Genomic DNA, 16,814 nt, shown 5'->3' with positions numbered 1-16,814 from the left:
GGGATTACCCAAATGGGTAATATAAGTCACAAACTACGGACAAACAGAGAAGCAAACTTTGAACCTCTAATCAGGGCTAGTTCAAACTTATTCTTAGCCCTTGGGTTGAGTTAAGCTAAACAGGGATTAATTTAAATGAAGGTTGTATTATATAAGGGTTTTGTTAAACTTGGTTGATTTAAACACCCAATTCCCCTTCAATCTTTCCCCGTAGCATCCTACCACCCTAACCGAGGCCGACAAGCTCTTCGTTTAGCCCTAGACGGTTGGCCGTAGAGGCCAATCTTTGGCAAACTGTCATCCATTATCCATTGAAAGCGTCTTAGCCATCTCAACCTTTCTATCATTATTGCCCTAAACAGGAATTGAACCACACTTTTTGTAGAGCCTACCGTTAACAATGGCCAAATTATAAAAAAAAACTCAAATACCAACCTCTATACATAGGGGACAGAGCATCAGTACCAACAACCACTATAGCACCAACAAGAACAAGAATCCACATTTTTTAATCCCTCGCTTTCATCACTAATAGTAACCAATCTTAAGCACCCTACTAAGATACATAGAGCTCTCAAATATCCCCTGACAAGGATGGAAACTGGCCCCCTTTACTGAAAAGATGTTGAGACTTCCCGTGAAAGCGGACATGCGCCAATGTTTTTCTTAAGTAGAGGAAATATTGATTTGAAAATCTAAAGAGGGAAAGTGTTAAGTAACATGTTCCCTTCTGGTGGGGCAAGATGATTAGAAACAGATCTGTAAAGGTGAATTTCTCGGCGGGAGTAACAAAAGGGAGACGAAATTAAGGATACAATTCTACGTTTTATATACAAGAACTTGGACACAAAAGTTGCCTCCATTACGTTTTTAAAGAAATTAGTTTGCTGACGTATTACTAGGTAAATTCTAAAATGTTCCGGATGAAAAATAGCCGGGTTTCCTCTTGCTATAAAATTGGTTGCAATTCAAACTTAAAGATTAGGCTCTTTAGTTTAAAATGCACACTCACATTTAAAGAGGTCCCAGAAATATGGATTCGAAATTAAAAAAGTTATTGTCGGTTGTTTCCTGAACATGATTAAATAAAAAAACAAGAGCTAAGAGCTCATATGGCACTTGTGACGAGGCAAGAAGAGCTAAGAGCCAAGAGATCATATGGTATGAGCTCTAACAAAATTCTATGAATCAATAGATTGATTTAAAAGGAAAATAAGAGGCTTAATGGCGGTCAGGATTTAAAATAAGAGCTCTGAGTCACGACGTCCTTCTAAATATCAAAATTCATTCAGATCCGATCACCCACTCGTATGTCACAAACACCTAATTTTTTTCTTATTTTTCCTCTCCCTTTAGCCCCCCAGATGGTCTAATCTGAGAAAACGACTTTATCAAGTCAATTTTTGCAGCTCCCTGACACGCCTACCAATTTTCACCGTCCTAGCACGTCCATAAGCACCAAACTCGCCAAATCACTGAACCCCTCCCCCCAACTCCCTCAAAGAGAGCGAATCTAGTACGGATCCGTCAATCACGTATCAAGGAAATTTGCTTATTCCATCCACCAAGCTTCATCCCGATTCCCCCACTCCAAGTGTTTTCCAATATTTCCCCCTCCAACTCCCCCCAATGTCAAAATATCTGGTCGGGATTTGAAATAAGAGCTCTGAGACATAAATTACTTCTAAATATCAAATTTCAATAAGATTCGATCGCCTATTCGTAAAATAAAAATACCCCAATTTTCACATTTTCCAAGAATTCCGGTTTCCCCCTCCAACTCCCCCAATGTCAAAGGATCTGGTCGGAATTTAAAATTAGAGCTTCAAAGCGCAAAACCCTTCTAAATATCAAATTTCATTAAGATCCGGTCACCCTTTCGTAAGTTACAAATACCTCAATTTTCAAAATTACCCCCCTCCCAACCTCCACCAAAGAGAGCAGATCCGGTCCGATTATGTCAGTCACGTGTCTTAGACAGGTTTTTATTCTTCCCATCCAGTTTCATCCTGATATCACCGCTTTAATTATTTTCTAAGATTTCCGGTTCACCTCAACTGCCCCCCCCCCAATTAAGCTGGATCCGGTTGAGATTTACAATAAGAGATCTGAGTCACGAGGTCCTTCTAAATATGAACTTTCATGAAGATCCGATCACTCCTTCGTAAGTTAAAAATACGTCATTTTTTTCTAATTTTTCAGAAGTACCCCCCTCTATAGAGAGGACCCGTTCCAGTTATGTAAATCACGTATCTAAGACTTCTGCTTATTTTTCAGACCAAGTTTCATCCCGATCCCTCCAATCTAAGCGTTTTCCATGATTTTAGGTTCCCCCACCCCAAACTCCCCCCAATGTCACCAGATCTTGTCGGGACTTAAAATAAGAGCTTTGAGACACGATATCCTTCTAAATATCAAATTTCAGTGAGATCCGATAACCCGTTCGTAAGTTAAAAATACCTCATTTTTTCTAGTTTTTCAGAATTAACCCTCCCCCCCAACTGCCCCAAAGAGAGCGGATCCGTTCCGTTCCGGTCAATCATGTTTCTAGGACTTGTGCTTATTTTTCCCATCAAGTTTCATCCCGATCCCTCCACTCTAAGTGTTTTCCAAGTTTTAGGTTTCCCCCTCCCAACTCCCCCCTAATGTCACCAGATCTGTTCGGGATTTCAAATAAGAGCTCTGAGACACGATAAGCTTCTAAATATCAAATATCATTAAGATCCGATCACCCGTTCGTAAGTTAAAAATACCTCATTTTTTCTAATTTTTAAGAATTAACCCCCCCACCAACTACCCCAAAGAGAGCGGATCCGTTCCGATTATGTCAATCATGTATCTAGGACTTGTGCTTATTTTTCCCACCAAGTTTCATCCCAATCCCTCCACTCTAAGTTTTTCCAAGTTTTAGGTTTCCCCCTCCCAAATTCCTCCAACGTCACCAGATCCGGTAGGGATTTAAAATAACAGCTCTAAGACATGATATCCTTCTAAATATCAAATTTTATTGAGATCCGATCACCCGTTCGTAAGTTAAAAATACCTCAGTTTTTCTAATTTTTCAGAATTAACCTTCCCCCCAACTACCCCAAAGAGAGCGGATCCGTTCCGGTTATGTCAATCATGTATCTAGGACTTGTGCTTATTTTTCCCACCAAGTTTCATCCCGATCCCTCCACTCTAAGTGTTTTCCAAGTTTCAGGTTTCCCCCTCCCAACTCCCCCCCCCCCAATGTCACAAGATCTGTTCGGAATTTAAAATAAGAGATCTGAGACACGATATCCTTCTAAATATCAAATTTAATTGAGATCCGATCACCCGTTCGTAAGTTAAAAATGCCTCATTTTTTCAAATTTTCCAGAATTACCCCCCCCCCCCCCCAACTACCCCAAAGAGAGCGGATTCGTTCCGGTTATGTCAGTCATGTATCTAGGACTTGTGCTTATTTTTCCCACCAAGTTTCATCCCGATCCCTCCACTCTAAGTGTTTTCCAAGATTTAGGTTTCCCCCTCCCAACCCCCCCCCCCCCGTGAGATATCGTGAGACACGATATCCTTCCAAATGTCATTGAGATCTGATCAACCATTTCTAAGTTAAAAATACTTCAATTTTTCTATTTTTTCCGATTTAACGGGCCCCCACTCCCCCCCCCCCCAGATGGTCAAATCGGGAAAACGACTATTTCTAATTTAATCTGGTCCCGTCCCTGATACGCTTGCCAAATTTCATCGTCTTAGCTCACCTGGAAGTGCCTAAAGTAGTAAAACTGGGACCGACAGACCGACAGAATTTGCGATTGCTATATGTCACTTGGTTAATACCAAGTGCCATAAAAACAAGTTTTTTTTTTAACTGCAAGTAAGGACCGACATTAAAACTTAAGACAAATAGAAATTAGTGCGTATATGAGAGGGGTTGTCCCCTCCGCAACGCCCCGCTCTTTACCCACACTAAAGACAAGAAGAACAATAGGGAACTTTTCAAGACAGTGGGAAACAAATTAGAATGAATATTTCAGCCCTATATCCAAGCGCCCTCCTCAGCAATACAAATAAGAAAAACAACTTACCAGAGGATAAAATCAATAAAACTACAATGAACAGTTTTTCAAAACAGTCCCGGCATCCTTACCTCAGCAAAGTTCAACCAGGACTGATAAATAAATTGTTATGAAACAAGAAAATGATTTAAAAACAGGTTTTTAATGCCAGCCTCTCTTTTTTCGCTGCTGATCTCATAGGTCTATTTGTGACAGGTTCTGTGTTAATATCTATTTGTTTTATATAATATTTCGTAAGGTCATTTTGATTAAATTTGTGTATAGATCATTCAGTGAATATTCTCCTAAATCCCTATCTAATGAAACATTTTTTTAATCTTAAGTCTGATTTCAATTGCTTCTCGAACTACTTGCTTTATGCCTAGATCATTGCTAATGATGGCGGATTCTTCAAAAAGTGTTTTGTGGCTAGAATTTTCGAAAACATGGCTGCTTAAAGCAGAATCAAAAGAAAAAGAAATAATATTAGAATTCAGAGCTTTGGTGATACCATCTTTATGTTGTTGTAGGTGTTTCTCGAAATTCTGGTGGGTTCTTCCTACATAGAATTTGCCACAGTCGCATGGTATTTGATAGACACCTCTTTGGCTAGTAGCTGGAGTCTTGTCTTTACCTGAATTAAATAAAAAAAACTAATTTTTTTAGCTGAAAGTAAGGAGCGACATTAAAACTTAAAACGAACAGAAATTACTCCGTATATGAAATGGGTTGTCCCCTCCGCAATCCCTCGCTCTTTACGCTAAAGCTTTTAATTGTTTTAAAAAGTAGAATTGTGGCAGAGTCAAACTTTAGCGGAAAGAGCGAGGGATTGCGGAGGGGACAACCCATTTCATATACGGAGTAATTTCTGTTCGTTTTAAGTTTTAATGTCGCTCCTTACTTTCAGCTAAAAAAATTAGTTTTTTTTTATTTAATTTCTGAACGTTTTTTAATTAATGCATGTTTGGTTTTGGCTCTCCGCACATAAATTATTAAAATGAAATTTGTATATTAATTATTTTTTGGCTAAATGGCTTTCTCTTAGTTTTGATCAGACGATTTTGAGAAATAAGGGGTGGAGAAGGCGGCCTAGTTGCCCTCCAATTTTTCGGCTACTTAAAAAGGCAACTAGAACTTTTAATTTTTAACGAACGTTTTTATTAGTAAAAAATACACGTAACTTAAGAATTAACTTACGTAACAAACTTTTATATTCTTATATTTTTATTATGTGTACGAGGGGGTTTGTACCCTCGTTAATACCTCGCTCTTTACACTAAATCGTAAGTTTTGTCCCAATTCTTTAAGAATGACCCCTGAATCAGAAAGGCCGTAGAATAAATAGTTGAAATTACTAAAAATACTTTAGCATAAAGAGCAAGGTATTTATCTCCTCCTAAATACCTCGCTCTTTATGCTAAAGTATTTTTAGAACCCCTCATATGCGTAATAATCTCTGTTCGTTTTAAGTTTCAATGCTACTTCTTCCTTTCATTTGAAAAAACGTTTTCATGTTTATTTTTCATTGTTATCTTATAGTAATGCTAGAGAATTCTGTGCCCTTTTCATTGAATTTTTCTTCCCCCATGACAGATTCCTCCAAGAAAAGATCCTCCAACATTGCCCCCTCTCCTCAGCCCCACCCCCAAACAAAATAAAATCCCCCTGAAAACGTCTGTACACTTCCCAATAACCATTACTATATGTAAACACTGGTCAAAGTTTGTAACTTGCAGCCCCTCCCCCAGGGATTGTGGAGGAGTAAGTCATCCCCAAAGACATAGTTATTATGGTTTTTGTCTATGGTGAACAAAATGGCTATCTCAAAATTATGATCCATTGACTTTGGGAAAAAAGGAGGGGGCCTAGATGCCCTCCAATTTTTTGGTCACTTAAAAAGGGCACTAGAACTTTTCATTTCCGTTAGAATGAGCTCTCTTGCGACATTCTAGGACCACTCGGTCGATACGATGACCCCTGGGGAAAAAAAACAAATAAACACGCACCCCTGATTTGTCTTCTGGCAAAAAATACAAAATTCCACATTTTTGTAGATAGGAGCTTGAAACTTCTACAGTAGGGTTCTCTGATACGCTGAATCTGATGGTGTCATTTTCGTTAAGATCCTACGACTTTTAGGGGGTGTTTCCCCATATTTTCCTAAATAAGGCAAATTTTCTCAGCCTCGTAACTTTTGATGGATAAGACTAAACTTGATGAAACTTGTATATTTAAAATCAGCATTAAAATGCGATTCTTTTGATGTAGCTATTGAGTTTGGTTATTTTTTAGAGTTTGATTTAGGGTTGAATTTTTTAGAGTTTTGGTTACTATTGAGCCGGGTCGCTCCTTACTACAGTTCGTTACCACGAACTATTTGATTTAAGAGATTTACGATTTTCAAATTATTGGTAAATACAACATACAGATTATTTTGTGTGGATATTTTTGTAAGATTTCTAGTGATTTTTGGGATATATGGGAGGTAAATTATGTTTTGGGGCTTATCAGGATTCTCACATGGTAAATTATCGTTGATTTTATGGGAGTGTCTTTTCAATCTACGGTTAATTATATTATTAATAAATAAAAGAGGATACCCATTTCCAAAAAGAATGTCCCTGACAAAGTCTAGTTCAGCTGTGATGTAGGAATCAGAACAGTTGTTTGGGGCACGATCGACGAGAGATATTACGACACCTCTTTAACTTGTGGGGGGTGGTTTGATTCAAAATGTAAATATCTATTGTTTTGTGTTGGTTTTCTGTAAATAGTAAAATGATGTTCATCTAAGTTACGAATAATTAGAACATCTTGCAATGAGATTTTATTTGCAATTTCAATTTCCAAGGTAAACTGTAAATTCCTATCATATGTACTAAAGTGATCTAAAAAACCCCTAATTTGATTTTCCCCATAGTTCCAAAGTCAAATTACGTTATCCATGTAACGTCCCCAAAAGACATGTTTCCAAAAATATGAATTTAATGCCCAATTTTCAATATGCTTTACATATTAGCGCTCTTTATGCTAAAGTTTGACTCTGTCATAACTCTACTTTTTAAAATAATAAACAAAACTTTAGCGCAAAGAGCGAGGCGTTGCGGAGAGAACAACCCCTTTCATATACGGAGTAATTTCTGTTCGGTTTAAGTTTTAATGTCGCTCCTTACTTGCAGTTAAAAAAAGCTTGTTCTGCTTATTTAATTTCTGAACGTTTTGAAATTAATACATGTTTTGATTTTGGCTCACAGCACATAAACTAATGAAAACAAAATTTGCATATTAATTTTTTTTGCTAAATGGCTTTCTCTTGGTTCTGATTTGGTGATCTTGATAAAAAACAAAGTGTGGGAGGAGGCCTAGCTGCCCTCCAATTTTTGGCTACTTAAAAATGCAGCTAGATTTTTTATTTTTTGTACGAACGTTTTTGTTAGTAATAAACATACCTACCTTACGAATAAACTTACGTAACGTACGTAATATTTGTGTATTTTTATTACTTATATGAAGGGGTTTGCCCCCTCGTCAATACCTCACTCTTTACACTAAAGCATGAATTTTATTCCAAATCTTTAAGAATAACCCCTGAATCACAAAGGCCGCAGAATAAATAGTTGAAATTACTAAGAATACTTTAGCGTAAAGAGTGAGGTATTAGGGGAAAGTGACCTCCTTATGATAAGGAGCAAGGTATTGTGGAGAAGACGAGCCCCCTTATAAATATAATATTTTATGTTGGTTTTAAGTCTTAATGCTACTCATTACTTCCAGGAGAAAAAAAATATATTTAGTTTCTCATTTTTTTTAATAATGCTAGAAAATCCTGCAACCCCCTTCATGGAAATTCTATTCTCTCATGATAAGTTCCTCCATGTAAAGATCCTCCCACGTAACCCCCAACCCACTCCCACCCCAACGCGAAAAGACCCCTGAAAACGTCTGTACGCTTTATAATTACCATTAATATAAGCAATGGTCAAATTTTTTAACTTGCAGCCCCTCCCCCGGGGCCTGTGGGGGATTAAATCGTCCTCAAAGACCTAATTATTAGTTTTTCGATTAAGCTGAATAGAATGGCTATCTCAAAATTTTGATCCGGTGACTTTGAGGAAAAAATGTGCGTTGGAGGGGGCCTAGGCGCCCTGCCCTCCAATTTTTTCGGTCACTGAAAAGAGCCCTTTAACTGTTAATTTCTGTTAGAATGAGCCCTCTCAAAAGATTCTAGGACCATTGGATCGATACGATCACCCCTGAAAAAAAAACAACAGAAAAACAAATTAACACGCATCCGTGATCTGGCTTCTGGCAAAAAATACAAAATTCAACATTTTTGGAGATAAGAGCTTGAATCCTTAACAGTAGGATTCTCTGATATGCTGAATCTGATGGTGTGGTTTTCGTTAAGATTCTATGACTTTTAGGACGTGTTTCCCTCTATTTTCTAAAATAAGGCAAATTTTCTCAAGCTCGTAGCTTTTGATGGTTAAGACTAAACTTGATGAAATTTATATATTTAAAATCAGCATCAAAATGTGATTCTTTTGATGTAACTACTGGTATTCTGTTCTATTTTTAAGATCAAATACACCTAGATAAGCTCTTTTTAGTGAAGAATTGTTATGCAAAAGTTGGATATTTTTAGAAAGAGCTGGGTGCTGAAAGGGAGAAGGGGATCTTGTCAAATATGGGAAAACCCTGAATGTAATATATAGAACAAACAGAAATCACAGCTATTGTTTCAAATGAGTGTAAAGAGTGAGATTAAAACTGGAATTTATCTCCTTTATGAGTTGATCCGTTAAAGGACTTGACTCTTTGCTCTTTAAGCCCAAATTTTACGTTTTGTTACCGTTGTTTTGTGAAATAAATGCTTTAACGCGGGAGCACTTTAATCAAGTTCTGAAATAGCTATTTTGTTAAATGAAAAGCTGAAAAAAAATCCAGTAACTAAACCTCTATGTATATGTATATGTTATTGGGAAACATACAGACATTTTTCAAGGGAGGGGGGGTGATTTTTCTCTTTGGGGGGAGGTGGTTGAACTTTCCAGGGGGAAAGTATATTGTGGAGAATTGGCAAGAATTCCTATATAATTTTTTTTATTTGTTTTACTTTCTATTTTCTGACTTAATTTTACACGTGGCAATGTTCAGGGGAACTGTACAGGGATAGTTATACCGGGTTGGAATTGTTTAAAGTATGTTCCGTAGGGGTGATTTTCCAAGGGAGAAATTCTCCATGGGGGAGTTTTCCACGGTATAATCTCTCCAGAGGTAATTTTCTTCGGGAGCAAGTTTCTACTAGGGGGTGGGGTATTTTCGGGAAAGCTTTTCGACGGAAGAGGAGATTTCCGGCATGATTTTAGAAGCAATTATAAATTAAAGTCTTTTTGAAATGAAAGTGCGCAAAAAAAAAAAAATCACCCGGAACCGCTAGCAAGAAATTTTCAAAGGGAAATTTTTAGCAAGAATGGAATTTGGGGAAAGTTCCTGGGGAGGGTATTTTACATGGGAAGAAATTTCCATGGAGGGGAGCCGGATTTCCTGGCATTATTTCAAAACAATTATTTCAAAATGATTTTTTCAACTGAAAGTAAGGAGCAGCATCAACAGTTAAAACGAACAGATGTTATTACATATATGAGGGGGTTGTAAAATCCTCAATACCTTGCTCTTTAAGCTTAAGTTTGATTTTTCGTCCCAATTCTTTAAAAACGACTCCTAATCCACAAGGCTTGTTTAATTTATATTTAAACGCTTAGATTCGTCAACTAATCGTATCTGGTTCGCTAATAAAAACAAATCTTTAGTGGATCACTAGTGAACCTTTGGCGTAAAGTGAGGGGGGATAAGTGAGGAGTGCAGTCTTTCCCTTATAAAGACACTCATTATCATTCTATTCAGCTTTCAATGTTGCTCTTTGCCTTCATTTATTAAAAACTTGATTTTCATTTATTGCAAAGTAAAGAGCGAAATTAAAATTTGAAACGAGTAGAGCTTGACGTATATCATGTAACATATGAACGAATATATATATAACGTATGTAATAAGAGAACATATGTAAGATAACATATGTAAAGAATATAATATATTTGAGTTAGGCTATCAATCCCGTCAAGTTCCGTGAAAACTAATTTGTCATTTGTACTATAGTAAAACCAAGGTATATTTTGAACAATTCTTTTACATTGTAGCATATAGGAATCCGAATTATAAAAAATTTATGAAAAAAAAATCTTTTGTCGACATAAAGAAACCTTTAACGATTAATTTAGTTCAGATACATTTTGTCAATTTTTTCTTTGGACCTTTTTTTGTCACTATTTTCTTCTTTCTAAAGCATTTCATGCGGAAATTGATAGCCAAGTAACGCTTTCAAAGACGCCGATTCAACAAATAAATAAATGTAATCAATTTTCATTACAGCTCTAATGTTACTTTTTTTCAGAAAAAATGGAGGCTGGTAGCTTCTTTTTCGTCTAATTTGGACCAAAATTCAAGTAGAAGCTCTTATTCTTCTGATAAGGATTATAAGGCTCCATATTTACCCCAGTAGTGAAAATATTCTCGGGTATCGCTCTCCTTCCCACCAAAATAGATACCCATCATCGTACCAGTCGAATTCTTACGAGTTGATTCCCTTTCTGATCGCATTCCTCCTACAAAGAAAAAAAATCTTTTTGAAGCCATAAGTATGTCTTTCGAAACCCACCCAATCAATTACTTTGTCTCAGCCAGACTCTTCCCTTGCTCTCCGCGACTTATGTTCCTCCCAGACAATGGGACAATGGGCCTTGAAACCACGATCCTTTACTGGCTAAATTTAGCCAGTTCACTGTCTTAAGTCATTATTCTACTCCAATCGGAACCTTCTCCAAATTTCTGCGACTAAAATTCCTCCCAGACACTTTCCGCTTTGTAACCGCAATTTTTTACTGGCTACCAAGAGGCTCTGTGCTTGTATGGTCGTTCATTCTCAAATCCTCTACCTGATCGTTGTATCTCCTTACACCAGCTATCATCATTACTTAGCTGTAACTGCAGATAGCCACCATTCTAATAAATTCCTATACATTAGATCCAGGTTAGAGCGATACCAAACGTTTGAGTCAATCACTAACTGGCATAATTAGTCCGTCCGTTTCCGTGCCAGGAACCCTTTCAAAAGCTGATATCATCCATTTTTGCAACCCATGTATTATTAGCAAAGAATATAGGCAAAGAAAGAAGAACAATTAAGATTAGATGATCTGGATTTAAACTGAAGAAAAATCTTATTTGAATCTTTTAATACTAATTTATTTTAAATTAGGCTTAAAGGAATATCTCCAGAATCTCTAATTAAAGCAAGGTTACTATTTATGTATTTTTTTTTATTTCAATTGCCTCCCTAAAAGATTGTAATAAACCCTTTGCTATAAATATTAAAGTTGCCTTATAAAATAGAACTAAATAGCCTGGATTTTTAAAAATATGGAGGACCGAGGCAGAATGAAACTCGTTATTTATATTTTATTTTCAAATTTCATAGATATTTCTATTGAAATATTGTGTTCATGCAGTCATTCGTTCAGCTGTTAACTGATTTCACCAATATATGAACAAAGGACTCCCTACACATCATTACCCAATATAGGGTCAGTTCTATCCTTTCCTGAGTTGAAAAAACGTTAAAGATTCGGTTCATTTTTGAAATAAACAGAGAGATTATGTTTCTGTAAAAAATTTTCCAAGTTTGTCACTGAGTTTCGGGATAATTGGTTAAGTAGTGGAGATTTTTTTTTTCATTTGCAGGAGTAACTAAGGAACGGACAATCTTAACTCTGCCCTGGGATGGATGATAGATTATCTATCAACTGATTTCACCAATATATGAACAAAGGACTCCCTAAACATCATTACCCAATACAGGGCCAGTTCTATCCTTTCCTGAGTTGAAAAAACGTTAAAGCTTCGGTTCATTTTTGAAATAAACAGAGAGATTATGTTTCTGTAAAATTTTTCCAAGTTTGTCACTGAGTTTCGGGATAAATGGTTAAGTGGTGGAGATTTTTTTTTCAATTGCAGGAGTAACTAAGGAACGGGCAATCTTAACTCTGCCCTAGGATGGATGATAGATTGTCTATCAACTGATTTCACCAATATATGAACAAAGGACTCCCTAAACATCATTACCCAATACAGGGTCAGTTCTATCCTTTCCTGAGTTGAAAAAACGTTAAAGCTTCGGTTCATTTTTGAAATAAACAGAGAGATTATTCCAAGTTTGTCACTGAGTTTCGGGATAAATGGTTAAGTGGTGGAGATTTTCTTTTCAATTGCAGGAGTAACTAAGGAACGGGTAATCTTAACTCTGCCCAAGGATGGATGATAGATTATCTATCAACAAGTGAAATAGTATTATTTTTATACAATTCTGAAAAAGAGTTATTGCCAGCTTTGCCTCTCACTCAAAATATTTGTCTTGTCTTTATTCCAATTTGACATGATTTTCAACTTTTTCATTTTAATTCAAAATCAATTGGGGTTCATTTTTTTCTTGTTTTACCTTTTTTAATTTTCTATATATGATACTTTCAATAACATTAGTGTGATAACCATTGCTGAAAAAATATGTTTAAACCAATTTAATTCAGATGCTGCAAGATTGTGTGAACAGATTTTTGGAACTCTTTCGACTAAAGAGATTACTCTTTTCACAGAACGAGGGTGGTTTGAGGGAAGATAACGATCATTATGGGCGGGTTTTCTATAATTAGAAAATTCAAGCGTAGGAGTATTTTTTTTAAATCAAAACATTTAAGAAAAGGAAGCTTCCCTGAGTCTTCCAGCTCTAATATAAATTGAACGTTTGGATCAAAAGTCTCAAAAGCGTTCAAATGCACTAAAAAATTTAGTGCAAAAAGTTTAGAGATTCACTTATGATCCCAAAGAGACAAAATATCGTCGAAAAAACAGAACCAGAAAGAGTGGGTCGAGATAACACTGATCAGACCAGAATTTTCTATGAAACACATGTAGAAATCTGCCAAATAGAGAGATAAAACGTTCCCCATCGGTAAACCCACAATTTTAAGAAAATTGTCTCTAAGCCTCTGAGTCTGAGCGAAGGGGTATTTTTTGCAAAGGCAAAAAAAGTTATTATTGTATTGGTCTCTAAAGTTTCAGTAAATAAACAAACAAGTTTTTTAACTGAAAGTAAGGAGCGACATTAAAGCTTAAAACAAACAGAAATTACTTCGTATATGAAAGGAGCTACTCCCTCTTCGACGCCCCGCTCTTTACACTAAAGTTTGACTCTTTCTCTCAACTCTACTTTTTAAAGCAGTAAAAGACTTTAGCGTAAAGAGCGGGGCGCTGAGGAGGGAGTAGCCCCTTTCATATACGAAGTAGTTTCTGTTCGTTTTAAGTTTTAATGTCGCTCCTTAACTTTCAGTTTAAAAAACTTGTTTTTTTATTTAATTTTTGAACGTTTTTGAATTAATGCATGTTTTGATTTTGGCTCTCCGCATATGAATAATTAAAACGAAATTTGCATATTTATTTTTTTGGATAAATGGATTTCTCGTAGTTTTGATCAAATGATTTTGAGAAAAATAGGAGCGGGGAAGGAGGCCCAGTTGCCCTCCAATGTTTTGGTTACTTAAAAAGCCAACTAGAACTTTAAATTTCTTATGAACGTTTTAATTAGTAAAAGATGTACGTAACTTACGAGTTAGCTTACATAACAAACTTCTGTATGTTTTTATTACGTATATGAGGGGTTTCACCCCCTCGTCCGTACCTCGCTCTTTACACTAAAGCTTAAATTTTGTCCCAATTCCTTAAGAATGACCCCTGAATCACAAAGGTTGTAGAATAAATAATTGAAATTACTAAAAATACTTTTGCGTAAAGAGCGAGGTATTATGAGGAGGTGAACCCCTCATATGCGTAATATTTTCTGTTCGTTTTAAGTTTTAATGCTCCTCATTACTTTCAGTTGAAAAAACTTTCTCATATTCATTTTTTCATTGTTTTTTTTGCATAGTGCTAGAAAATCCTGCGCTCCGTTCATGAAATTTTCCTCCCCCATGACACATTCCTTCATGGAAAGTTCCCCCAACATATCCCCCTCTTCTCAACTCCTCCTCCATACCAAAAAATCCCCCTGAAAACGTGTGTACACTTCCCAATAACAATTACTATATGTAAGCACTGGTCAAAGTTTGTAACTTGTAGCCCTTCCCATGGGGACTGTGGGGGAATTAGTTGTCCCAAAGACATATTTATAAGGTTTTTCGACTATGCTGAATAAAATGGTATTTCCAGAATTTTGATGTGGTGACTTTGGGAAAATAATTAGCGTGGGAGGGGGCCTAGGTGCCCTCCAATTGTTTTGGTCACTGAAAAAGGGCACTAGAACTTTTCATTTCCGTTAGAATGAACCCTCTTGCAATATTCTAGGACCACTGGTTCGATGCGATCACCCCTGGGAAAAGAAGAAAAAACAAACAAACAAGTAAAGACGCATTTGTGACCTGCCTTCTGGCAAAAAAAATACAAAATTCTACATTTTTGTAGATAGGAGCTTGAAACTTCTACAGTAGGGTTCTCTGATACGCTGAATCTGATGGTGTGATATGATTTCTGAATCTGATTTCGTTGATATTCTATAAATTTTTAGGGGGTATTTCCCCTGTTTTCTAAAAGAAGGGGAATTTTCTCAGGCTCGTAACTTTTGATTAGTAAGAGTAAACTTGATGTAACTTATATATTTAAAATCAGCATCTATCATTTTTAGCTCTCAATGTGAGGTTGAATATTTGGTCTTCTAAGAGAAGAAGTAAGGAGAAGTAGGAGAAGTAAGATGTATACTCGATTTCAGCCATTTTTGTCGCTTTCAACTCAATTGAATGAAGAAATTACAATTTTCTGGGACAAAATGACAAAACAGAAATAACAACAGCAGACAAAGAAAACGCAGTAGTGATTATGGATACCACAGATTATTATAAAAAACGTATTTGCCCTTTTGATGGACAAAGATACTTACAAAGAAACAAAAACTCACCCTACACATAAATACAAACAGCAATTCAGATAAACCAAAAGCAAAAGTAAGATAAAACTGAAATAACAGCTGATCCAAAGGTATGCATTATATAAAAATTATCTAAAAAATGCTTTAAACTTCATACTTTAAAGGTATTCAAGATGCTATAAAGGTAAACTCCCCCTTGGAGGCATGAGTTTCAGTATTTAGCCCTTCCCCCTCAAAATATTATTTTTAATATTTTGGACTCGTAACCTGTCTATCCTTCTCAACGGTTTTGGTGCGGGATAACTGCCATATATCAAAGCATTTTATGAGTTTCCTGGAATTTATTTGACAATACTCCAGTGGTGTCATCTATATATTTGATGTCTTTTAAACAAAGAGTAATGGACAATGTTATCTGTGGATTCCATAAACGATTTTAAATTGATCTTAGCCGGTCCTCTTTTTAGATTTGTACGTATACATTTGGATTTTAGTCTTTGCTTTGTGTCACATAACAGTTTTCTTTCAGGTTCCAATGATACCACGGACATACATCCTAAACAGCATTCAACTTATTCCAGCATTTATTTTTTATGAAAAATCACGAAAAGAAAGCTCTGTCAAAAATCTAATTGTTAGGAAACGTTAAAGTACTTTATTACTTGGTACTCTAAGTATCATCGCTACAATATGTAGGGTGAAAAGTAATGAGGTTACCACACCCAAGAAGTGAAGCAAGTTTAATCATAATGAAGTATACCAAATATATTGAAAGTATAATACTTTAGTAACAATATTATGGAAACTACAACACGGAATTATGGGAAGCCGGCTGCAAGAACAGATTATATTAAATACCTAGCCTAACCAACTCTATATATTAAACATTTAATTAAAATATACCTGCATAGTAGTTTATCTCACATAGGCTAATCTGATTATCCCCGAGTATACACAGAAAAACCAGTTTTAAACAGGTCTAAAACAAAAGTGTGGTTGCTATAATACGTGAGTACCCAAAGTGATGGACCAAATGTCAACGAAAAGTTGTTTTGGCTCTTTGAACGTGGAAAACAGAATCTAATTGGGAATGCAGGACAACTTGACGTTGGGGCATATAAAAATCATCAAATGAACAATGCTTTTTAAAAGTTTCCTAGTGAAACAGGAACCTTTCACAATCCAACACATTTAACACACATTCAACATGTACATAATTTCTTTTTTGACCAAAATTTACTGTCCAAACATCAAAATTCACTGATAACTAGATGTGTTAACCCGTACAAACTACCTCTGGTGAAAAAGAAAGATCCCGTTTCAACCTCCGGTATATGATTCCATCAATAGCCAATAAATATTCATTAAATAAATTTGTTGAGTTACCAAAAGGATGTTTCAAGAGACGATTAAAAAGTTATATAATGGAACCTGCATGCAAGAACGGTTGGTAAAAAATTTTTATTTTATATTTTATTTTGGCCTCACTCCACTTACTCCACCTGAAATACTCTTATTAAAGACACTGTTTTTTTATTTTATTGATGAAATAGTGGTTCATTTTTTGTTTGTTCTGTATCAATGAGGATTGTTAAATTTTGTTTATGGGTCTTGCCCAGTAGTCGAGCTTGTCTCTCCATTTGGGCAAGTTGAAGATTTTGATGAATATAAATTTTTGAATAAATGAATCTGAATCTGAATGTCCTCAGGCTCCATCAAAAAGCCTAATACTTTTTCCATGGTTGGC

General features: G+C 35.9%; 1 protein-coding gene across 1 annotated transcript in view; it reads right to left on the bottom strand.

Moving 5' to 3' along the window:
- Nucleotides 1-16,814, bottom strand: part of LOC136038426 (snake venom metalloproteinase BjussuMP-2-like) — a 224,819-nt gene that overhangs the window by 150,786 nt on the left and 57,219 nt on the right. The window contains exon 2 of the mRNA XM_065721499.1: nucleotides 10,593-10,703. Within this exon, the coding sequence (XP_065577571.1) occupies nucleotides 10,593-10,703 (111 nt within the window). The remainder of the gene's footprint in view (nucleotides 1-10,592; nucleotides 10,704-16,814) is intronic.

This window comes from Artemia franciscana, chromosome 18 (genome assembly GCF_032884065.1).
Source record: "Artemia franciscana chromosome 18, ASM3288406v1, whole genome shotgun sequence".
In the NCBI taxonomy this organism is placed as follows: Eukaryota; Metazoa; Arthropoda; class Branchiopoda; order Anostraca; family Artemiidae; genus Artemia; species Artemia franciscana.
Note: the sequence above shows the minus strand (reverse complement) of the source record. Positions and strands in the feature narration are given on the sequence as shown.